Consider the following 26,010-nt stretch of genomic DNA (forward strand, 5'->3'; position numbering starts at 1 on the left):
CCAGGCTTATCAAAGCCGTTATTACGGCCAGAGGTGGTTGTTCTGGGTGCTGATTTCTCAGAATCTATGCACCCAAATTGCGTGAAAATGTAATCACATGTCAGTCCTAGTATAATATATTTGTCCAATGAATATCCGTTTATCATCTGCATTTCTACTTGGTGTAGCAATTTTAATGGCCAGTAGTGTATAAAGCCTAATAATCTATTGATTTTTGTCTATGTACACTCCTGGAAATGGAAAAAAGAACACATTGACACCGGTGTGTCAGACCCATCATACTTGCTCTGGACACTGCGAGAGGGCTGTACAAGCAATGATCACACGCACGGCACAGCGGACACACCAGGAACCGCGGTGTTGGCCGTCGAATGGCGCTAGCTGCGCAGCATTTGTGCACCGCCGCCGTCAGTGTCAGCCAGTTTGCCGTGGCATACGGAGCTCCATCGCAGTCTTTAACACTGGTAGCATGCCGCGACAGCGTGGACGTGAACCGTATGTGCAGTTGACGGGCTTTGAGCGAGGGCGTATAGTGGGCATGCGGGAGGCCGGGTGGACATACCGCCGAATTGCTCAACACGTGGGGCGTGAGGTCTCCACAGTACATCGATGTTGTCGCCAGTGTTCGGCGGAAGGTGCACGTGCCCGTCAACCTGGGACCGGACCGCAGCGACGCACGGATGCACGCCAAGACCGTAGGATCCTACGCAGTGCCGTAGGGGACCGCACCGCCACTTCCCAGCAAATTAGGGACACTGTTGCTCCTGGGGTATCGGCGAGGACCATTCGCAACCGTCTCCATGAAGCTGGGCTACGGTCCCGCACACCGTTAGGCCATCTTCCGCTCACGCCCCAACATCGTGCAGCCCGCCTCCAGTGGTGTCGCGACAGGCGTGAATGGAGGGACGAATGGAGACGTGTCGTCTTCAGCGATGAGAGTCGCTTCTGCCTTGATGCCAATGATGGTCGTATGCGTGTTTGGCGCCGTGCAGGTGAGCGCCACAATCAGGACTGCATACGACCGAGGCACACAGGGCCAACACCCGGCATCATGGTGTGGGGAGCGATCTCCTACACTGGCCGTACACCACTGGTGATCGTCGAGGGGACACTGAATAGTGCACGGTACATCCAAACCATCATCGAACCCATCGTTCTACCATTCCTAGACCGGCAAGGGAACTTGCTGTTCCAACAGGACAACGCACGTCCGCATGTATCCCGTGCCACCCAACGTGCTCTAGAAGGTGTAAGTTAACTACCCTGGCCAGCAAGATCTCCGGATCTGTCCCCCATTGAGCATGTTTGGGACTGGATGAAGCGTCGTCTCACGCGGTCTGCACGTCCAGCACGAACGCTGGTCCAACTGAGGCGCCAGGTGGAAATGGCATGGCAAGCCGTTCCACAGGACTACATCCAGCATCTCTACGATCGTCTCCATGGGAGAATAGCAGCCTGCATTGCTGCGAAGGGTGGATATACACTGTACTAGTGCCGACATTGTGCATGCTCTGTTGCCTGTGTCTATGTGCCTGTGGTTCTGTCAGTGTGATCATATGATGTATCTGACCCCAGGAATGTGTCAATAAAGTTTCCCCTTCCTGGGACAATGAATTCACGGTGTTCTTATTTCAATTTCCAGGAGTGTAGTTACTTTCTTACTCGTCTGTGCTTACCTTGTCGTGGATAGAAGTAGGGCACGCAACCGCACAGCTTGGTAGCGAGGTCTATGCGGCACTGGAGGCGACATAAGCCGTAGGTGTAGTAGTCGGGACTGATGCCGAGTGGTGACTCGTGCGCTTGCCGGCAGCGGCGCTGCTCCACTCTCAGCGAAAGCAGTGCTTCCGTGGCGGACATGGGCAGCACCCCAACCGACATTATCAGTTGTGATAGCTGCATCGCGGAATGGCCAGCTGACATCATGTTCGGTATCTCGTCTGGTGACGACACGAACACCTGCAATGTTACGTGCTCTCTTAGCCACTGATTGTACAATCCAAAGAAATTAACTCCATGTTCCAACTACTCTCCAACTCTGCTACTGTGCGAAAGTAAGAGACCAGACAATTTACGAGGCAATATCCAACGGTTCACATATTACTGGAAAGTTGCACACAAATGTTTACGAATACAATGAAATACCGACAGAATTCTCCCCATACATCCTTCTTGAAACAGTAAGCAACTGGCCGCAAACTGTAAGGTTTGGTAAGTTGCTGGTGAACATATTTCCATTGTTGTGTTTCCATGAGCTTACGGTTTTGCAACAGGTGATCTGAAAGAGAAGCGTTTTGTGCACAAAGTTTTGTCCCAAATTTGGAAAAGCCGCTGAAAAAACGTATCGACTATTGAAGTACGCTTTTGGAGATAACATTTTAGGTCAGGCACAGACTTACGACTCTTATAAGCATTTCTCAAAGGGACAAGCATCTGTTGATGATAAATGCTCTGATCGGTGCTCAACTGGCCTCATGCAAGACAATGTTCCGAATATGAGAGATCTTATTCTGCAAGATCATAGGCAGACCATCCAAGACCCTTGCAAGACCTTGGGAAACGTTATACGATGTGTGAAGGTATTCTGAAGATGAATTAATAATCGGATGGATTGTCGAAGTTGGCACCACTGCTGCTTCGAAGCCATCAGAAGCAATATCGCAAGGAAGTCTGCAGAGAAGTTAAATTGCTTTCAAATGATCCAGAATCTCTTCAAAAGATAGCCGCTAGTGCTAAAAGTGAGTTTGTGACTATGATTCTAAATCTAAGCAGCTGTCGTTGCAATAGGAGATAAATTCACCTCAACCAAAGAAAAAAAGGTGACAAGTCAAAAGCAATGGCACAAGCTCAGGTAAGAGCGTTCTATGCAATGAAGTGGACATTTTCTGCTGTGTGATGGAGTAGTATTGCACCATAGAACCTGCTAGGCGACGCTGCCCATTTGCCAGTGAGTGCACAGATAATTACCAAAACCAGGAACACTTCGGCATGGGCATACATGACCTTTGCGGCAGCAAAAACACAACAAACCAACTTTAGCATGTACAAATATTGTCCATCTGGGCAGAAAGGCGAGTCATCAAATCCACATTCATCACAGTGTCGGCTCTCACCACAAGGTCACTATCACTCCACTATCAACCTTGCACAGCTTGACCACTGGCCAAGAATGTTAATCATGCAGATCAAGTGAAGATATTTTTACTTTTACTGATAATTTACAGGCAGCTGCTAAATTTGGGAGGGGGTAGAAGGATGGAATTCTGAAATGGAGCTATAGCGACTGCACTAGTGTTAGTGGAAATGGATGCACTGACGAGGATGAGTGAAAAGGAGGTCATTTTTAATGTAGAAATCGTTTGCTATCTTTGCGGCCCGCCTGGTCAAATGTACCACTCTAAGATTTAGGAAATCTTAGAGTGGCAGGTGCAAGAAAGCTGGACACACTGAATGGGAATAGCCCTGCAGGTATCCACAAGCACAGGGAAGGTGCTCAAAGGTTATACCTTACACCCCAGCTTTAAAAGAAAAAGAGTATGATGCAGCTACTGTGCGGCATTCCTAGTGAATGTGAGCACAGGATACCTGTATGCTGAATCATTGGTAGACCATGGTTTAACCAGCTGTGTAGGATGAAGGGCACATAAATTTTTATTGGGTACAAAAAAAATGGCTCTGAGCACTATGGGACTCAACTTCTGAGGTCATCAGTCCCCTAGAACTTAGAACTACTTAAACATAACTAACCTAAGGACAGAACACACATCCATGCCCGAGGCACGATTCGAACCTGCGACCGTAGCGGTCGCGCGGTTCCAGACTGTAGCGCCTAGAACCGCTCGGTCACCCCAGCAGGCTATTGGGTACAGATCATGGACATCCATAGTAGGTCGAAGTATACTTGCCTGAAGGAGCTGAACATGCCTCATTGTACATTAAATGGCATAGGCGAGGGTATTATACGTTTTATCATTTTTCCATGAATGAATTTCCAAGTGGTGGAGAAAGACTTCTGGGCTTGTGTAGAAGTACTTCCTCAGGTTGGCAAAAGCTACTGTGTCATACTTGGACTGGATTTCTCACGCCAAAGTCGAATGGCATATAGTAGAGCTGGATGGTACATCGTTCCATTTAGGTTTCACTGCCATAAAAACCATAACGCCACAAGGTGCACCCCAGATGACAGAGAAGTCAACTGAACTGTGCACTGTATCTTTGACTTGCCTCACAGGATAACATTCCGAAAAGTATAAGGAAACTAGTCGGTGGATGTAGGAGTCGTTTGGTAGTTAACACATTACATATAGTTGAATCTTTGACAGACAACGAGGAATTGCACGCAGCACAGAGGATTTGACACCATAATTTGTCACATGTGGAAGAGATTGATTGAAGCTGCATAGGATCTGTCAGCATAAAGAATTATGTATCAGGGAAGTGGATCTATCATGAGTAGCACTGATATCCACTTAAAGTGGTGGATGAAGAATTAGTGGACAGAGGCATCTGTGTAAAATGTTGTGAAATACAAGGAATTATTCAATTCACCCATACCATTGCCAGCTACACCAATAATGGAATGTAGGATTCCCACTAGGAACTGCTGGTGTATAGCAAGCCATTATGGGTTCCACTGCACCTCCAACTGGTGATGAAGGAAGTTATAAACCAACAACTCTTCGACAGATTAAGGGAAGAAAGTATCAACTGTGGGGCGCCAGTAGTTCTGGTACCCAAAGCAGCTCAGATTCTGATATGACTATTGATATTTGAATCACTATACAATCACAGATGCATACCCTGTGCCAGGCATCACAGAAACCTTGAATGACCTGGGGCTATGTTGTTATTTTGAGGCTATGGCTTTGTGAAGGGGGTATCTTGAGTTGGAGTTAGCGCTCGAGGAGATGCCTAAGACCTCATTTACAGTTCCGAATGTCCATCTGGTCATTACCAGTAATGGCGAGTACCATTTAGAAAGAAGAACAAGCAACATTGGTTCAAATGGCTCTGAGCACTATGGGACTTAACATCTGTGGTCATCAGTCTCCTAGAACGTAGAACTACTTAAACCTAACTAACCTAAGGACATCACACACATCCATGCCCGAGGCAGGATTCGAACATGCGACCGTAGCAGTCGCGCGGTTCCGGACTGAGCGCCTAGAACCGCTAGACCACCGTGGCCGGCAACAAGCAACATTCCAACATCTATTAGACAGGTTATTACAAGACCAAAATAAACAAAAACAATGTATGATGTGCTTATATAATATTATAGCATTCTCTAAATACATTTAGGAACACCTGGTACATTTACAGGATAGTTTTAGTAGATTGTGAGTGACACAACTAACACTTAGGTTATAGGAGTGTCATTTTGTATTGAAAGAGTTCGCTATATTGCCATGTTATCAGCTAGGATAGTGTGTCAAAAGACCTTTAGTTTTTACAAGCCATGCTGATATTCTTTACCGCTGTTACAAAAAAAGAGCTTCAGTTGTTTTTAGGTTTGGCTAATTACTATAGGAAGCTTATATCAAATTTAGGAGTAGTACGAAGGCCATTCAGCACATCTGTCAAAAAAGGCAGTAAAGTTTGAATGGACTCCAGACTATGAGCAACCCTTTGAGCATTTGAAAGACCTATGATTTTGGTCCTGACCTCGCTTATCCAGATTGTCAAAAAGTTTATACTACCTTTTCACGCTAGTAACGACGCCTTGGGATGCATTTACTGCCTAAACATACACCAGTAAATAGATGGGGAAGAGCACTCAATAACCTCTGCTTTATAAAGGAGAAAATAATTACTCATGCGATGCTCACATACTTCCACTGCTACCTGTATGGTAGGCTTTCCAATGTCATAAAAGATCATGCAACACCCAAATACAGGTATATGTGTGTGTGCAATTCAGTATCAATTTTATGTAACTAACACATATCTTTGATCTTCGCATCATTTTAATATTACACCAGAGGTATGTACGTGTACATAATTTTACATACACCATTTTTGTGCATCATTTTAATATTTCACCAGAGATATGTAAAACATCTTTTGGAATCAATGTAACTTGACACCATATTTATGCCAGAAGTAAGTATCTTGCGGTAATAATGAAATTTCACAACATTTTTACATCAGAACAAAGTATGTGTACAGAAATAATGTTACTTGACGCAATTTTTACTCCACAGATACGTATGTGTACACTAATATCCTTGACTTTCACAGAAATAATGCATATTTATGACTTTAAAGTGGACGTTATCTAATTTTTACTGGATTTCTGGCACGGTTTTAATGTCTCATTTTAATACTACACTCTGATTGGTCGGAAAGAAGACGGGAGGGGGTGTGATGTATAAACCACTATTGAACTAGTTCCAACAGTTTACATTTTTTATTGGTTGGAGATAGGGGAGAGGATAATAGCGCCACTTTTACATATCATTTTAAGACTTTACTGTGTTTGGTTGAAAAGAAGAAGAGGAGGAGGGCAGCTTTAAAATTCACACTAGAGCAATTGAGTTACTTCCGCACAGTTGGGACTTTTTGATTGGTTATTTAGTTTTCAACACTTCAGTGTACCTGGAGATAAGGAGAGGAGAGGAAGGGAGGAATGAAAGGAGGTGGGAGATGAGTGAGGCTGGCGTAGGGAGAGGAAAGGGTTGTGGCTTCATGATGTCACCGATAATAGGGCAGGACTTCATGACATCTTGCATTGCACATCTACATCTACACGGATAGTGTGCAAATCACATTTTAAGTGCCTGGCAGAGGGTTCATCGAACGAACTCACAACTTTCTATTACTCCAATATCGTAAAGCGCGCGGAAAGAACGAACACCTATATCTTTCCGTAGGAGCTCTGATTTACCTTATTTTAACATGGTGATCGTTTCCCCCTTTGTAGGTCAGCGTCAACAAAATATTTTCGCATTCGGAAGAGGAAGTTGGTGACTGAAATTTCCTGAGAAGATTCCTCCGCAACGAAAAATGCCTTTGTTTTTAAGATGTCCATCCCAAACCATTCATTTCAGTGACACTCTCTCTCCTATATCGCGATAATACAAAACGTGCTGCCCTTCTTTGAACTTTTCCGATGTAGGCCTACTCCGCCATCCTATCTGGTAAGGATCCCACACTGCGCAGTAGTATCCTAAAAGAGAACGGACAAGCGTAGTGTTGGCAGTATCCTTAGCAGATCTGTTAGATTTCCTAAGGGTCCTACCAATTAAATGCAGTCTTTGGTTAGCCTTCCCCACAACGTTTCCTATGAGTTTCTTCCAATTTAAGGTGTTAGTTATTGTTATTCCTAGGTATTTATTTGAATTTGCGGCCTTTAGATTTGACTTATTTGTCGTGTAACCGAATTTCAACGGGTTCCTTTTAGCACTCATGTGGATGACTTCACACTTTTCGTTATTTGGGGTCAACAGCCCATTTTCCCACCATACATATATCTTTTCCAAACCGTTTTGCAATTTGTTTTGATCTTCTGATGTCTTTATTAGTCGATAAACAACAGCGTCATCGGCAACAAACCTAACACGGCCGCTCAGATTGTCTCCCAAATCGTTTATATAGACAAGGAACAGCAAAGGGCCTATAACACTACCTTGGGGAACGCCAAAAATCACTTTGTTTTACTCGATGACTTTCCCTCAGTTACTGCGAACTGTGACCTCTCTGACAGGCAATAACGATTCCAGTCACATAACTGAGACGATATTCCATAGGCACGCAATTTCACTACTAGCTGCTTGTGTGGTTCAGTGTCAAAAGCCTTCCGGAAATCCAGAAACCAGGAATCGATCTGAAATCCCTTGTCAATAGCACTCAACACTTCATGTGAATAAAGAGCTACTTGCCTTTCACATGAACGATGTTTTCTAAACCCATGTTGACAGTGTGTCAATAGACAGTTTTCTTCGAGGTAATTCATAATGTTCGAACACAATATATGTTCTAAAATCCTGCTGCATATCGACGTTAACGATATGGTCCTGTAATTTAGTGGATTACTCCTACTACCTTTCTTGAATATTGGTGTGACCTGTACAACTTTCCAGTATTTGGGTGCGGATCTTTTGCCTAGCGAACGGTTGTGTATTATTGTTAAGTGTGGAACTGTTGCATCAGCATACTCTGAAAGGAACCTAATTGGTACACAGTCTGGAGAAAAGGACTTGCTTTTATTAAGTGATTTAAGTTGCTTCACTACTCCGAGGATCTCTACTTCTACGTTACTCATGTTGACAGATTTTCGTGATTCGAATTCTGGAATATTTACTTCGTCTTCTTTTGTGAAGGTATTTCGGAAGGCTGTGTTTAGCAACTCTGCTTTGGCACCACCGTCTTCGATAGTATCTCCATTGCTATCGCGCAGAGGAGGCATTGACTATGTCTTGTCGCTAACATACTTCGTATACGACCAGAATCTCTTTGGATTTTCTGCCAGGTTGGTGACAAAGTTTCGTTGTGGAAACTATAGTAAGCATTTCGCATTGAAGTCCACCCTAAATTTCGAGTTTATATAAAAGATCGCCAATCTTGGAGATTTTGCGTTTGTTTAAAGTTGGCATGTTTTTTTTTCGTTGTTTCTGCAACAGTGTGTACCAAGGAGGATCAGCTCCGTCGTTTGTTAATTTATTTGATATAAATCTCTCAATTGCTGCCGATACTATTTCTTTGAATTCAAGTCACATCTGGTCTTAATTTGAAAGGAGCGGAGATTGTCTCTCAGGAAGGCTTGAAGCGAATTTTTATCTGATTTCTTGAATAGGTATATTTTTCGTTTATATTTGGAGGATTTGGGGGTTACAATATTCAGTCTCGCTACGACAACCCTGTGTTCACTAATCTCTGCATCCGTTTTGATGCTCGTTATTAACTCAGGATTATTTATTGCTAAGAGTGTGTTTTCTCGCCCGTTTACTATTCGCTTAGGCTCATGAACTAACTACTCAAAATAATTTTCAGAGAATGCGTTTAGCACAATTTCGGATGTTGTTTTATGCGTACCTTGGGAATTAAACATGTATCTTTGCTAAGATATCGAGGGTGAATTAAAGTCACCACCAACTACAATTGTATGAATAGGGTACGTGTTCGAAATCAAAATCAAGTTTTCTTTGCTCCTTTCAGCAATTGTATCAACTGAACTGGGAGGTCGGTAAAAGAATCCAATTATTATCGTATTCCGGTTGCCAACAATGACTTCTGCCCATACTAACTCACAGGAACTATCTACTTCAATTTCGCGACAATATTAACTACTTCCAACATCAACAAACAGGGCCACCGCCAACTGTGTTTAGTCTGTCGAGGTCATTTCCCCTGCTCCTGCATGTAAGCAATCTGCACTAATACTTGCACTTTACTAAGTCATTTAACTGCGGAGTGTCCTGCAATGGCTATAGATACATGAGGACATGCTGAAAAGTAAGGCCTCCTAATTTTTTGTGTCAAACTTTGTAAAGCTTTTGAAGTGAAACGAACTTATTTAACATTCTATAGCACATCTTTCTTCTTGATGTCTACATATTTCTTTCTCAACATAGTCACTCAAACGATGAACACATTTCTCCCATCAAGAGACCAGTTGGTTGATGCTGTCACTGTAGAGTGCTTGACTTTGTTGACAAAGCCACAACGTCACTTTCGCTTGCATAGCTTCATCACTGTCAAAGTGAAATCCTTGCAGATGTTTCTAAGTTTTGGAAACTGATGAAAATCAGATGGGGCCAAGTCAGGACTGTATGAACGATGATCGATGACAGTGAACAGTAGACGTTATATTGTTGTATGTGTGGACGAACTCTTCGAACTCGTGCTTTCAGTTTCATGAGGGTCCCACAGTGCCATTCAGAATATGTGGTGGTGCCTTTAGGCATGAATTCCAAGTACACCGCATCTTGAACACCCCAGAACACTATGAGCAGGACTTTTCCTGCTGATGGCACGGTCTTGAACGTTTTTGGGATTGGTGATCCTTTGCGGCGAAAATTCATTGACGGTGTCTTGTTTCCAGGGTCAAAATTGAGAACCTAGCTTGCATCACCTGCCACAATGTTTTTAAGGAACCCACCACCATCACTCTCAAAACGTAAAAGAAATTGGTGACAGATGTCCAATCTCTGCTGTTTAAATTCAGGAGTGAGCATTTCAGGTACCACTGGACAGACTGTTTTCTGTATCAGGGTTCTGCGATGATGGTCTGTACACGCTCTCGTGATATACCATATTTACCTGAGAGCTGTGCCTGTGTTATTCGACGATTTGCGCTGATAAGTTAATCAACCCAATTTCTGTGAGTCTCGGTTGTCGTACACGGTATCTTCTCTGCGCTCACTGAGGTTACCACAACCGCCTCCTTCATTCCAAGCATGAACAATCCAACGTCGGGCATTACTGATGTCGATACAGTCATCACCGGATACGGGTTTCATCTTTCTATGGATTTCATCGGGAGACTTGTTTTCTGTGATTAGAAAATCTATTACAGCAAATTGTTTCCCATACACTGAAGTAGTAACGGTACATATCGCCATGTTACACATTACAGTTCGAACCCCTCTGGCGGCAGAGGGCTGAAAATTGTGCCAGCGAAGTGGGAGAAAGTAGACTCAGTAATATCCATGACATGTAATATCTCAACGGCTATTGAGAACAGAATAAAAAAATTCGCGAGCACTACTTTTCAGCACGCGTTCGTACTAATACACTCCTGGAAATTGAAATAAGAACACCGTGAATTCATTGTCCCAGGAAGGAGAAACTTTATTGACACATTCCTGGGGTCAGATACATCACATGATCACACTGACAGAACCACAGGCACATAGACACAGGCAACAGAGCATGCACAATGTCGGCACTAGTACAGTGTATATCCACCTTTCGCAGCAATGCAGGCTGCTATTCTCCCATGGAGACGATCGTAGAGATGCTGGATGTAGTCCTGTGGAACGGCTTGCCATGCCATTTCCACCTGGCGCCTCAGTTGGACCAGCGTTCGTGCTGGACGTGCAGACCGCGTGAGACGACGCTTCATCCAGTCCCAAACATGCTCAATGGGGGACAGATCCGGAGATCTTGCTGGCCAGGGTAGTTGACTTACACCTTCTAGAGCACGTTGGGTGGCACGGGATACATGCGGACGTGCATTGTCCTGTTGGAACAGCAAGTTCCCTTGCCGCTCTAGGAATGGTAGAACGATGGGTTCGATGACGGTTTGGATGTACCGTGCACTATTCAGTGTCCCCTCGACGAACACCAGTGGTGTACGGCCAGTGTAGGAGATCGCTCCCCACACCATGATGCCGGGTGTTGGCCCTGTGTGCCTCGGTCGTATGCAGTCCTGATTGTGGCGCTCACCTGCACGGCGCCAAACACGCATACGACCATCATTGGCACCAAGGCAGAAGCGACTCTCATCGCTGAAGACGACACGTCTCCATTCGTCCCTCCATTCACGCCTGTCGTGACACCACTGGAGACGGGCTGCACGATGTTGGGGCGTGAGCGGAAGACGGCCTAACGGTGTGCGGGACCGTAGCCCAGCTTCATGGAGACGGTTGCGAATGGTCCTCGCCGATACCCCAGGAGCAACAGTGTCCCTAATTTGCTGGGAAGTGGCGGTGCGGTCCCCTACGGCACTGCGTAGGATCCTACGGTCTTGGCGTGCATCCGTGCGTCGCTGCGGCCCGGTCCCAGGTCGACGGGCACGTGCACCTTCCGCCGACCACTGGCGACAACATCGATGTACTGTGGAGACCTCACGCCCAACGTGTTGAGCAATTCGGCGGTACGTCCACCCGGCCTCCCGCATGCCCACTATACGCCCTCGCTCAAAGTCCGTCAACTGCACATACGGTTCACGTCCACGCTGTCGCGGCATGCTACCAGTGTTAAAGACTGCGATGGAGCTCCGTATGCCACGGCAAACTGGCTGACACTGACGGCGGCGGTGCACAAATGCTGCGCAGCTAGCGCCATTCGACGGCCAACACCGCGGTTCCTGGTGTGTCCGCTGTGCCGTGCGTGTGATCATTGCTTGTACAGCCCTCTCGCAGTGTCCGGAGCAAGTATGGTGGGTCTGACACACCGGTGTCAATGTGTTCTTTTTTCCATTTCCAGGAGTGTAATATAGCCCCATAGTGTGTTCTTTTCAGCTTGTGAATCCTTCATCTCACTAGAATTAAATGCAGTTCTCACCATCATGAGTACATAAATATTTTTCGCATAGAGTTGATGCAGACACTCGCGTTTAGTGTACACTTAGCTGTAATACGAAATTGGGGGATATGTCTACACCAATGGGATCCCAGCAGTGTTGATTGGCACGGTCGAACTACTCGATGGCAGGGCTTAAATAAAACGCTGGATAAGGCAATGAAAGTAAGTTTTAAGAGTGGCATTAAAATTCAGTGTGTAAGGTTAGGAATGATAAGATTCGCTGTTGACATTGCTATCCTTAGCGAAAGTGGAAAAGAACTGCAGGATTCTCTAAATGAAATGAACGGTCTATTGAGTGCAGAATATGGACTGAGAATAAACCTGAAAAAGACAAAAGTAGTGAGAAGTAGCAGAAATGTGAATAGCGAAAAACTTAACATCAAAGTTGGTGATGATGACGTAGACGAAGTTAAAGAATTCTGCTACCCTGAAAGAAAAATAACCCATAACCGACGAAACTAGGAGGACGTAAAAAGCAGATTAGCAGAGACAAAGAGTGCAGTCCTGTGCAAGAAAAGGCTACTCGTGTCAAACATAGGCAATAATTTGAGGAATAAATTTCTAAAAATGTACTTTTGGAGCACAGCATTTATGGTAGTGAATAATGGACGGTAGGAAAACAGAAACAGAAGAGAATCGAAGCTTTTGAGGTGTGGTGTCACAGAAGAATGTAGAAAATTAGGTGGACTGATGACATAAGGAATGAGAAGGTTCTCCGCAGAATCAGTGAAGAAAGCATATATGGAAAACACCGACAGTAAGGACAAGACGACTGAACATGTATTAAGACATCAGGGAATAACCTCCATGATACCAGAGAGAGCTGTAGACGGTAAAAACTGTAGAGGAAGACAGAGACTGGAATGCATCCAACAAATAATTGAGGACGTAGTGTGCAAGTGCTGCCCTGAGATGAAGAGGTTATTGCAGGACATGAATACGAGGTGGGCTACAGCATCAAACCAGTAGGAAGAAAGACGACTCAAAAAAAAAAAAATAGCAGGGGGCTTGTCTCTGGGATCCCTTACTCATATGTTTGATAAGAAGACCGTATGGATGTTTCACAGCAGGAAAGTCTGTGACGCGTAGGTTGTAGAGTGAGTGTTTTTAAATCGGACCTTGAAGATGTGTCCACGAAGAACGAACCAGCTGAGTGCCCTGTGAATGCTTGTTACTATGAGTTCAGGTATTCGTAGGATTTGAGCCAGGCATTGCACCTTACCAATGATTGGAATTTGTGTAACTTGAACCTTTTATAGTAGGTTCAGAGCTCTGGCTTTATGTATTTGCAGTGTGGCTCGTGTCCGGTATTGCAAGTCTGCCCAGTGCTTAGTAATCATGCAGCCGGGATTAGCATCCCATCATACAACAAGAGAGCGATGTAATTGTCCACTCCTTCACAAACTGATGTGGGACGTATTTCTATGCCTATTCCAACGTGAAGTAGTGTCATTCTCTTCTTGTTGATTTGGGACACTGGTAGCAGTGATATATTCCTTTAGCTCGTCCTCCAGCTTCCTGAGATAATACGTATTTGGTACAGTAAAGCACAGATCATCGGCACATACCATGCATCATAGTCTGGCAATTTCCATCGTTATATCTGTAATCAATTGTTCAATTATAATCAGGCAATAGCGTTTAAGGCCATTGATAATGGGCAACCCTGTCTTATTGATTGACCAATGTCAAGCGTTTTCGTAAGATGACCATTTAGTAACATCCTGGACGATGCATCCGTTATGATGTTGTCAAGGATGTTAGTAAAACGCTCTCCAAAGACCATCTGGCGTAGCGTTTGCAGCAGATATTTGTGTACTACCCTATAGAAGGCCTATGAAAAATCAGTAAAAAGAAGCATCCTGGTTGTGTCATTGGCTGTAGACTAGGAATTAAGGTCTCTTGGGTTACACGTAGTAGATATCATGCTGCGATGGGGGCGGCGCAGCATTGGTAGGTCTCCAGAAAATTTTCCGTGGCGATTACTGTTGCTCCTGCTACCACCTTAAAGGTATCCATTATCTCTAATATCCTACCAATATCTTGACACCTCGTGACTGCAATTGTTATATCGTCGGTGCAGGCGTTAACAGTGGATCATTGTGCGCCCACATGTATTCGAGAGCTTTAGTTGGTGGCTGAGCGGATCACTGCCTTGAAGGAAATTATAAAAAATATCATGGATAAAGGACATCCCTGCTGAGCTGAATGCTGAATTGAAAATTTGTAAATTCTCTCGTCAAGTGACTTTTTTTGTGTTTTTGAGACCAATGCCTACCGGTGTGGCTGAGCGGTTCTAGGCGTTTCAGTGTTGACCCGTGCGACCGCTACGGTCGCAGGTTCAAATCCTACCTCGGGCATGGATGTGTGTGATGTCCTTAGGTTAGTTATGTTTAAGTAGTTCTAAGTTCTAGTGGACTGAGGACCTCAGATGTTAAGTCCCATAGTGCTCAGAGCCATTTGAACTATTTTTTTTGAGACCATTGGATTTCGGTCTGTTAGTAGTAGATCTGTTGTGGTATGTGGGAATTTATAGCACTCCAACACCATGCTGAGATATTGGTGTCTGACTTTGTCACCGGCATTTTCTAGGTCAGTGTTTAATAATCATATCGTTCCGTTTTAGTATATCCATCAGAGGAAGGTCGTTCATCTCAGAGAGCAATATCCGTTTACGGTCTTCCTGTTGGGAACACTGCACATTTGTCCAGATTCAGTGATATCTGGAAGAGTCTCTCTTAGTCTTGTTGCTATTACGCAACACACTTTTTGAGACTGCACACAATCAAGTTACTGCCATGTAATCAGTTATTATTTTTTATTTTGATGTTTTGAGAAGAAGGAGAAAAATTTCTGCTTCTTTTCCTGAATAAATTTAACCAAAACTTTGTTGCTCTTTAAGCACCTTCTGAATTCTGTTTTTATAATCGACCGGGAGAATTTGTAAAAACATATTGTATGTTGTCAATACCCACACCTTATTTAGCACTGTATAATATCATCAGTTTCTTTTTCTGATATGGGGTGTACAAACGTACCAACATTTTTGTTAGTGAGGTAACCATACAACATTGTTGCAAGCTTCTTGTGTTGTCAGAATCTCCTTTCTCGTCGTCCTTGGATTTTCTTTACACTTCTTTGTTTGTTTCTCTGCGTGTCACATTTAGATTAGGTTCGACTTTCACAACACGTCGACGTTGCTGGTTGCTGACATTTCCTTCCGTTACTCTTCGTGCTTCGCTGATTGTGTGGTGATAGTGAAAGATTTTTCCTACGAGCTCCCACTTCCCTGTTTGCAGGTTCCAGTAATGGTTCAAACGGCTCTAAGCACTTTGGGACCTAACGTCTGACATCATCAGTCTCCTAGACTCAGAACTACTTAAACCTAACTAACCTAAGGACATCGCACACATCCATGCCCGAGGCAGGATTCGAACTGCGACCGTAGTAGCAGCGGGTTCCAGTAACAGCTGTCGTAGTTTCACTCAGTTTTTCCTGTGTTGTTGCTTGGCATGGTTCTTCCTTTATGGGTTGGTATTTATATGTCTGTTGTAGACGGCTCAGGGAGATCGCTACGTCCGGTTTTCGTAATTGGTGAACAACTATTTCTCCGTGATTTTCTCTTTCCACCTCTGATGCAAAACAAGGAAGGAAGAAATATTAGGGTTCAACGATATATCGACATCGACGTCATCAGAGAAGGAGCAAAAACTCTGATTGTGTAGAGTATGAGTAAGTAGATCGGCCGTGCCCTTTCGAAGGAACCATCCCGGCGTTTGCCTAGAGCGATTTAGGGAAATCACGGAAACCCTAAACCAGGATGGACCTACGCGTATTAGCTCAGGTCCAAACCGTAGCATTATAACGTTCTCGGTTTTCTGTTTCCTGAGCCGATTTCTCTTCTGCGTCTTCTTCGGAACTTGTACTTCCTTTTCCCAGACACCGTTCTTGTTGTTTTTTTTTTCAGCATTATCTAATTACTCCCGTAATTCATATTTTGTGGTTCCCTCATTAAAAGATGGGAATTTGTCTTCAAAGAAAATAACAGATTATTCAGTGGATTCAGTGGATAGGAGTGTTCTCGGTGTTTCCTGCTGCATTAGCATGTGGACTACTTTTTTTGCCTCTAATCTTGTCCATTGACGTAGTTTATTTCGTAAAATGAACGCCCCCGTGTGCAGGTTTTTCGAAGGTGACCTGGCACCTTGCACACGGGACATGTGGGTTTTAGCACAACGTAATTATGTTATGTGTTCCTTGCAGTTGCCTAAAAGAATGTTGGACAGGATATCGGATGAAACAAAAATTCGTACAGATCAATACCCTTTGTAGCCTTGAATTTTGTATCTATTAGACCACTTACGAATTCGATATTTCTTATCTATCCATTTTTTGAAAGTACCTGCATCTGGTCCTTCTGTGTAACTCTGGAAGAATATTTAGCATCCTGCCAGTTCTAAGTTCGCTATTGGCGTTACTAATAACAACGGTACTGAAAGACTCACCACTTTGACGGAATTCGAATACTCTGGGTTTTCAGTAATATTCTCGCTAATATAACACAACTATGCAATTTAGCAAAAAACACAGTGTTTCTCATACATATGAATAAACTCAGCCTTATCACTAGGAATACCGAAGATATCATGCAGCCACTCATGAATTTCGAACGCTGTACTTTGCACATGCCTTGCATTCTCGTCAAAAGTGAACCTCAGAGTACTTTTCCTGATCAAAGCCAAGGACATGACTTACGGGTACGGATTGAAACCTTCGCCTCTCAAACGATACGCAGTAGGGGATGAACAAGAGGAGTCAATTACTTACAGGCTCGTTGGCTTCACATGGAACACGATATACATTAATGAGCGATATACACTTATGACCACTGCCCGTTGAGAAGTTGTATGCTGCCCGGTGGCGCTGAGGGCACGTGATGCGGTAAGAGAAGTACAGGGTGATTATAATTAAAGTTAAACTTTCAAAACGCTGTAGAAATAACACCACTGGTCAGAGTGACGTCAAATTGTAACGTAATGTTATCGGAGAAGGGGGAGAACGTAAGGCAGAAGAAAAAAATTGTGTGAAAATTGATCAATAGAAGGCATGGTATGTGTCAGAATACGTAAATGAAAACACCTGTCATGCGCAAGACCCATTGAAGTTGCTATAAACACGCCGGGTACACGGCTTTTCCTCCTTTCACGTCTGCGACGTTCGCCGTGACTGTCTCAATGCAGGATCGCGCTCTGCTTGTAAAGCTGTTCAAAATGGTTCAAATGGTTCTGAGCACTATGGACCTTAACATCGAAGGTCATCAGTCCACTAGAACTTAGAACTACTTAAATCTAACTGACCGAAGGACGTCACACACATCCATGCCCGAGGCTGCATTCGAACCTGCGACCGTAGCAGTCGCGCGATTCCGGACTGAAGCACCTAGAACCGCTCGGCCACCGAGGCCGGCTGTATTACAAGAATGATGACTGTGCACACACCGCTCTGTAAAAGTTCCGAACACTGAAGGGTTTGAAAAAAGGCCTTGGACCGATGACTGCCTTGGGTCTGGGGAAAATTATTCGAAAAGACGGTTTCTTTTGGTGTGCAACCTGGTAGAGGGAGGAAACGAATTGATTCGGCAGTGGAGCAGTGCCCACGGCAGTGCGGGAGGAGACGAGTTGTGGTCTGGAAACGTGTAGTGCACGGCTAATTGCCCGAACATTGGACATACCCGTGAGCACGGTGCGTAAAATCCTACGAAACATCTTTCTTTGCTATCCATTCAAAATTACCCATGTTCACTAGTTGCTTCCTGTTGACCTGCCACCAAGAGCGACCTTTGCTTTAGAATTTATTGCTCTCATTGAAGTGGGCAATTTTCTCTCTTACCATACTCTGGTCGTGGAAGATTTTGTGGACAGACGAAGCCCAGTTCCATCTGACAGGATATGTCAGTACACAGAATTGACGAATATGGGCAACGGAAAACCCACACGCAGATCAACCAGTACCACTTTATCCTGAAATGGTGACTGTGTGGTGCGGGTTTACAGCTTCATTTATCATAGCACCATAGTATTTCGAAGAGACAGGTGCTTCTGGCCCTGTTACTGAACCGTCACTGGTTAGCGCTATCAGTGTCTTTTGTGGAACCACGTCATTCCAGCTCTCCAACAGCGTCGATGTGCGGATGGGATCATTTTCATGCAGGATGGCGCACCTCTGCACATTGAAAATCCAGTTAAGCAGCTGCTGAAGCGCCATTTCGGAAATGATAGAATTGTCAGCCGCCATTTCCCTACAGCCTTGCCGTCCCGATCACCTGATCTTAATCCGTGTGACTTCTGGCTGTGGGGCTATCTGAAAGACGTTGTGTTCAGCGTTCCGATTGTAAACATAACTGCATTGAAGGCACGCACTGCGCAACACATTCTGAACGTGACTCCGGAAACAGCTTCGATCAGTTGTGGTACATGTTGTTTCTCGGTTTCAACTTGTTGCAGAAAACGGTGGACAGCATATTGAACATGTTTTGCGCTAGTGACACGGAAATTAATAATCCGATCTGATTTTAATTTATGCTTTTTATGCGGTTTTTGGCCGCAGGACAATTACAAACCGACGTGAGTGATGCTTTTTATGCGGTTCTCGGCCTCGTGGCAATTAGAAACTGCTTTTTGCCATCCGATGTGATATGACCTTGCCGTGGTGGGTGGGCTTATCTAACTAACAGCGTCACACAGGTACACCCATGCACATTGAGTGGTACAGTTTGTTTAACGTCAAACAAACACCTTGGGCATTGTTGTATGATTCATTTGTCATTTTTAGTCGAGCACTATTAATTATGACGCTTACAGCGCCATCTATTGCTACCTTTTTTTATTTTTCTTCTGCCATACGTTCTCCCCCTTCTCCGATAATATTCCGTTGCAATTGACGTAATTCTGACCATTGGTGTTATTTCTACAGCGATTTGAAAGTTCAGCTTTAATTATGATCACCCTGTATGTGAGCGGAGGAGAGACGAATGGGGCAAATGCGGAAATCCGCCGACTTAAAGGGACTTTGACAAAAACCAGATTGTTGAGGCCCAGTGCGTGGGAGCGAGCAATCGGGGAAACATCGAAGTTGGTTGGTTGGCTGTTCACGTGCTACTCTCGTGAGCGTCTGTGGAAATTGGTTGAAAGACGCCGAAACCACAGGTAGGTGACAAGACGTTGGACGTCCATTCGTCGTCACAGAACACAGGGATCGGAGGTTTGCCCATTCTGTAAAGCAAAATAGGCGGCGATCTGTGGCAGATTTGACGACGGAGGGCAGTCCTGGCGCAGGCACTAACGCCTTGGTGCGCACTGTCAGCGCTGATTGTTGGACACGGTATTCCGCAGCAGAGTCATGGACTGTGCGGCTGATCCCGGCGGATGTTCGAGTCCTCCCTCGGGCATGGGTGTGTGTGTTTGTCCTTAGAATAATTTAGGTTAAGTAGTGTGTAAGCTTAGGGACTGATGACCTTAGCAGTTAAGTCCCATGAGATTTCACACACATTTGGACATTTATTCTGCAGCAGAAGACCATACAACATCGTCAGCTACGATTACAGTGGGCACGGGCTCATCGAGACTGGATCGCGTATGAATGGGATCGGGTCGCCTAGTAGGATGGATCCCGTGTATTCTTGAACCAGGTCGACGACCGTGTCCAGATACGCTGTCATCCAGGCAAATGGCTGCTCGAAACATGCTACGCGCCACAGACGCAGGCCGATGGGAACAGTATCATGTTATGGGCGACATTCACCTTGGCTTCCATGGTACCTGCTGCAGTAGTCGAAGGCACAGCTGTGGACTACGTGAACATTACTAGGGACCAGCTGTAACCCCATTTAAGCTTGATGTCTTCTCCGTCTTCTAGCAGGATAAGGTCATAATCGTGCTGCAGTGGTTTGAGGAGCATGACAGTGAACTCACTTTGATTTCTTGGCCACCAGTTTTGGATTATCTGAATCCGATGAAACCCAACTGGGTCGCAATCGGGCGCCAGCTCCGCGCCTTACACACCAACCGCCCGTAAATTACGGAAAGAGTTGAAAGTAGGCTGTTTAGATTTTTATATTGGTAATGCCACGTAGCGCTCTGTATGAAAATCACTGGCTGTGCTGTGTGCAGTCTGTGGCTAGTTTGCATTGTTGTCTGCCATTGTAGAGGGGCAGCTGGATGTTAACAGCGCGTAGCGTTGGGCAGTTGGAGGTGAGCCGCCAGCAGTGGTGGATGTGGGGAGAGAGATGGCGGAGTTTTGTAATTTGTCATGAACTGCTATATATATATTATGACTATTAAGGTAAATACATTGTTTGTTCTCTATTAATATCTTTCATTTGCTAACTATCCCTATCAGTAGTTAGTGCCTTCTGTAGTTTGAATCTTTTATTTAGCTGGCAATAGTGGCGCTCGCTGTATTGCAGTAGTTCGAGTAATGAAGATTTTTGTGAGGTAAGTTATTTGTGAAAGGTATAGTTTAATGTTAGTCAGGGCCATTCTTTTATAGGGATTTTTGAAAGTCAGATTGCGTTGCGCTAAATAATATTGTGTGTCAGGTTAAGCACAGTCGTGTATAAATTGTTCTAAGGGGACGTTTCAGGTTTAAGTAGTTCTAAGTTCTAGGGGACTGATGACCATAGATGTTGAGTCCCACAGTGCTCAGAGCCATTTGAACCATTTTGTTAAGTCCCATGGTGCTCAGAGCCATTTGAACCATTTGGATACCACTTCCTTAAGCATCGTACAGAAATGTCTGCACTAGTGGTTCAAATGGCTCTGAGCACTATGGGACTCAACTGCTGTGGTCATAAGTCCCCTAGAACTTAGAACTACTTAAACCTAAGTAACCTAAGGACATCACACACATCCATGCCCGAGGCAGGATTCGAACCTGCGACCGTAGCGGTCGTGCGGTTCCAGACTGTAGCGCCTTTAACCGCTCGGCCACTCCGGCCGGCGTCTGCACTAGTGATTGTCACACAGTTTTGCTCAAGAGCCAATACTGACACTGACAGGTGGCAGATAGGGCCGCATATGTACCGATCTTATTATGTTATGAGCATCCAACTCAGCAAAATTCGGAACACAAAGTTGCAACACTGCAGTTGGTAATAACCTGGCGAAGTATTTTGTTGCCTGTGTGAATGGATAATTATTTTATTAATAGCCGTAATTGTTCTTATATTTAAATGCATTATGCAAAATGAGTCACGATCACAAATGTCTACTAAACGTTTTGAATGTCTATTTTCTTCTACTCAATGTATTGTATTACAACATTCTTAATTTAATTTCATATTCTTTGCTATAAATAAGAACCGCATTTCTATAACGTGCATTCACAAATCCATATTATTTCTGTTTGAAATTTATACCATAGCCGCGAACCGATATAAGACACACAGGCCCAAAACTGATCTACACAATCTAGCCACATTAATAAGAGCGCCGCCTATGTCCGACGTAAACGTGCGACAAGCGTTCACAGACGGCACCGCTGTATGTGGAGCGCATAAAAAGCGTGCCATGGGAGATGGGGGGGGGGGGGAGGTGAGGAAGCGGAAAAACAGTGCAATTGTAGTCGTAATGCAGGAAGGGAGCGATTTAATTGACGTCCAAAAGGTAATGATCATTGGCTTTCGGACCTGGAGTGGAAACATTGCGAAACGGCTAAGTTTGTAAACCATTCGCGTGCCGCCGTGGTTAAAGTACACAGTGCATGTCAAAATGACACTAACTAAAACCGGCGCCGAGGCAGCTGCGGTGAACCACCGGCCATAGATGACAGGGGTGAACGACAGCTGGGGAGATGGGTACCGGTTAACAAACGTGCAACTGTTGAGCAACTGACCGCCCAGATGAACCAAGGGCTATCAACAGCGCCTCCTCAACGGCCGTTCAACGAACGATGCTGCGTATGGGTCTCTGCAAGAGGCGGCCGTTTCATGCACGCATGCTGAGTGCTGTTCATCGGCGACGAAAGCTGTAACGTGCACGCCAAGGACACAGTGCCGCAACTGGACTGCCACGGTGTGAAATGCCTGAAAGCAAACATCCTGCAGCCAGGACGGAGCGTTATGGTCTGGGGAATGTTTTCGTGGCATTCCCTTAGTGATCTTGTCTCTCTGGAAGACCCAATGGACCATCTATTCTTGGGGACCATGACCATCGCCACATGCAATATGTTTTTCCTTGGCACGACGGCATCTATCAACAGGGCAATGCAACGTGTCAAACAGGCCCGAGCATACTTGCATGGTTCGAAGAGCACCTGGATGAATTTGCCATTCTCTCCTACCCACCAAATTCCCCGGATTTAAACCCAGTCCAGAATCTGTGGGACCTGTTGTGTTGGCAGAAGAGCCAACACCGTGTTATGAATGGAGGCCGAAATGGACGTATTTTAGCTCACGCAGGCTGGCGTGAGGAGGGAAGGACTATACTGACGTGAGGTCTGGAACATGACAAGGAATTAGAATTCAGAAAGCGGACGGAATTAGTTTGATATTTAACTTTAATCCATTAATGATGAACGTCGCTCTTGACGGTACATGATTCACAATATTATTTGTTCAGAATACAGTCTTGAAGTAATTAGTTGCAGTAACTGAATATGGTGCCTTGCTAGGTCGTCGCCAATAACGTAGCTGAAGGCTATGCTAAACTGTCGTCTCTGCCAATGAGAGCGTAAGTAGTCAGTGAACCATCGCTAGCAAAGTCGGCTGTACAACTGGGGCGAGTGCTAGGGAGTCTCTCTAGACTAGACCTGCCATGTGGCGGCGCTCGGTCTGCAATCACTGTGGCGACACGCGGGTCCGACGTATACTAACAGACTGCGGCCGATTTAAAGGCTACCACCTAGCAAGTGTGGTGTCTGGCGGTGACACCACAGGACCACCTCGATCGAACTCTTCGCGCCAGGGATCCTCAGCCGAGAGACCTAGCGCAGGCGGCCACGGCACTTCGATCAACATGCAAGTATTATGGACATGCTTAGGAACTCAAATGGGAATCCCTGAAGGGAAGACCACTATCTTTTTGCGAAACACTATTGAGAAAATTTAGAGAACTGGCGTTAAAGCCGAATGCCTCTAACATACATTTCACGTAAAGAAAGAAGGATAAGAGAGGGAATAGGGTAGGAAAAGGCTAGTAGTTGTATAAAGAACTCTCGGCAATGCGCCATATTCTGGCTTGCGGAATATCAATGTACAGTGGTCTGTAAAACTTACGGACGGATGTAACTTTCTTATGATGTGTCACTGTCAATTAAAATAACTAGATGAAGCTTGGACCAAACATAGATAGAACTGCTACGGTATAGCACAGTAGGTCAGTGAAGGAAAAACGCAATGAGATAAACGGAAAAGCCACTTTTATTCAAAAGCATTAATTACAACACTGAGTAGTTATGGAGCGCCCCAGGATATTACAAAGTTCGGGACGTGGTTCTTAATAGGGTGTGTGATCACCACGGACGGCAACGTATGCTCTGCGACCTGATTTCATTTGGCCACAAGGTTTGTAAGGAGTTCCATTTCTTCAACAGCCCTGTTAAGACCTGCTGAGTGGTTGTTGGTCAGTATGGGCGTGCTGCATTACGTCTCCCCGACGCATCCCACACGTGCTCCATGGGGTTTAAGTCGGGAGGGAAGGTAGGTCAGTCCAATCTTCAAATATCCTCTCTTTCCAAGAGGTCCTCCATCTGCGCAGTTCAATCGGTTGCGCTTGTCATCCATAAAAATAAAGTCAGGGCCGAATGCACCCCTCGAATGAAGTACATGAGGAAGGGTTACAGTGTCGTAATAACGTTGACTGGTACGTATAGTGTATTCAACTCGCTGGACAGTGTGTCTAAGGCGTTCAGCTTGACCGGGTTGCCTCCAAACATGCCTCCGATGACTGCGTGGTTGAAGGCATATGCGACACTCATCGGTGAAGAGAACGTGATGCCAGTCCTAAGAGGACCATTCGGCATGTTGTTGGGCCCATCTATATCGCGCTGCATGGCGTCGTGGTTGCGAAGATGGACCTCGCCATGGACGTCGGGAGTGAAGTTGCGCATCATGCAGGCTATTGCGCACAGTATAAGTCGTAACACTACGTCCTGTGGCTGCACGAAAAGCATTATTCAACATGGTGGCGATGCTGTCAGGGTTCCTCCGAGCCTTAATCCGAGGATAGCGGTCATCCACTACAGTAGTAGCCCTTGCGAGGCCTGAGCGAGGCCTATCATCGACAGGTCCTGTCTCTCTGTATCTCCTCCATGTCCGAACAATATCGCTTTGGTTCACTCCGAGACGCCTCGACACTTGCCTTGTTGGGTGCTCTTCCTGACACAAAGTAACAATGTGGACGCGATCATACCGTGGTATTGACCGTCTAGGCATGGTTGAGCTATAGACAACACGAGCAGTGTACCTCCTTCTTGGTGGAATGTCTGGAACTGATCGCCTGTCGGACCCTCTCCGTCTAATATGTGCTTCTCATACATGGTTGTTTACATCTTTGGGCGGGTGTAGTGACATCTCTGAAGACTCAAAGAGACTGTGTCTGTGATACAATATCCACAGTCAAATCAGTCTTCAGGACTTCTGGGAACCGGGGTGATGCAAAACTTTTTTTGATGTTTGTATTTTCGACGAGTTTGATAATTCTCGACTGCGTATTTAGATGCAAGCAAGCTCTCGATAACACACAGCAAAGTTAAGGCCTTCAGTGGGTACCATCTCAACTGCATATTGATTTCCCCAGGGCCCTGCTTGGAATCGAGCGTTTGCGAAATGTGGCGGACAAGCCGGCTAGTGTGACGTCACAAGATCGTTTGCAAGACCGTATATCCCGTGGGCACTGAGTTCCGCGCTGTGACATCACCAGCTCCCTGTCCGCGGCACACGAGATGGACGGACCCGGAAAGAAGCTTGTGACGTCAGACTAGTGGACTTGCCCGCACACTTCGCGAACGTTCGGCTCGATGCAGGACCCACGGGAAATCAGTATGCAATTGAAAAGGTATCCACCAAAGGCCTTAACTCTGCCGTGTGTTACCGATAGTTTGCATGCATCTAGACGCTCAGTCAAGAATTATGAAACTTGTCTAAAATAGGTACTCACTCCGCACTGGAGTGGGCCGCTGGCACATGTAAGGCCTGCAGCGTGGCGCGCCACAGCCTGTCTTTCTCGTGGGCCTCGCTCCTCGTCCAAGTGTGTTTCACGTCCCGTGTCAAAATTTATACTATAGCAGGTGACTGGTACAAGTCCCACTGGCCGATGAGTTTTCACTGCTGGAAGACAGCCAATAAAACAGTCTCCACCTCACATCCTCCAACCCTGCAGTGGATGTGCTACTTACCCTCTGCCACTGAGGTAAGCGGCCACATTCAGTTAGCTCACAGTCGAATTCACCAACGTCTGCTAAAATTAAGCACATCTTATAATACTGCCTCTGTAGCCACTTTTTTTTGTTCCTGAACAGGAAAACTACACTCTTGGGTATTTGTTAACTGTAGTTGAGATTTTTGGATTCAGCTGTTAGTTCCCAGATGCATTTTATTATAACTATGGCTGAGAACCGTGTGCCGTACTAATACTTAATCCACTCCACATTCGGCCGACGTGTCACAGTTTGGCGAGTACTGATGTATACTATTCAGCAGATATCATTTTCAATAGGATTCCAGCAGAACTGAAAGATACAAGTTCAAATGGCTCTGAGCACTATGGG

General features: G+C 45.2%; 1 protein-coding gene across 1 annotated transcript in view; it reads right to left on the bottom strand.

Annotated features, from left to right (window-relative positions):
* Positions 1-26,010, bottom strand: part of LOC126108113 (uncharacterized) — a 197,234-nt gene that overhangs the window by 75,290 nt on the left and 95,934 nt on the right. Inside the window, exons 5-6 of the mRNA XM_049913384.1 lie at positions 16,833-16,974; positions 1,677-1,956 (exon numbers count right to left, since the gene is read on the bottom strand). Of these exons, the coding sequence (XP_049769341.1) occupies positions 1,677-1,956; positions 16,833-16,974 (422 nt within the window). The remainder of the gene's footprint in view (positions 1-1,676; positions 1,957-16,832; positions 16,975-26,010) is intronic.

This window comes from Schistocerca cancellata, chromosome 1, assembly GCF_023864275.1.
Source record: "Schistocerca cancellata isolate TAMUIC-IGC-003103 chromosome 1, iqSchCanc2.1, whole genome shotgun sequence".
In the NCBI taxonomy this organism is placed as follows: domain Eukaryota; kingdom Metazoa; phylum Arthropoda; class Insecta; order Orthoptera; family Acrididae; genus Schistocerca; species Schistocerca cancellata.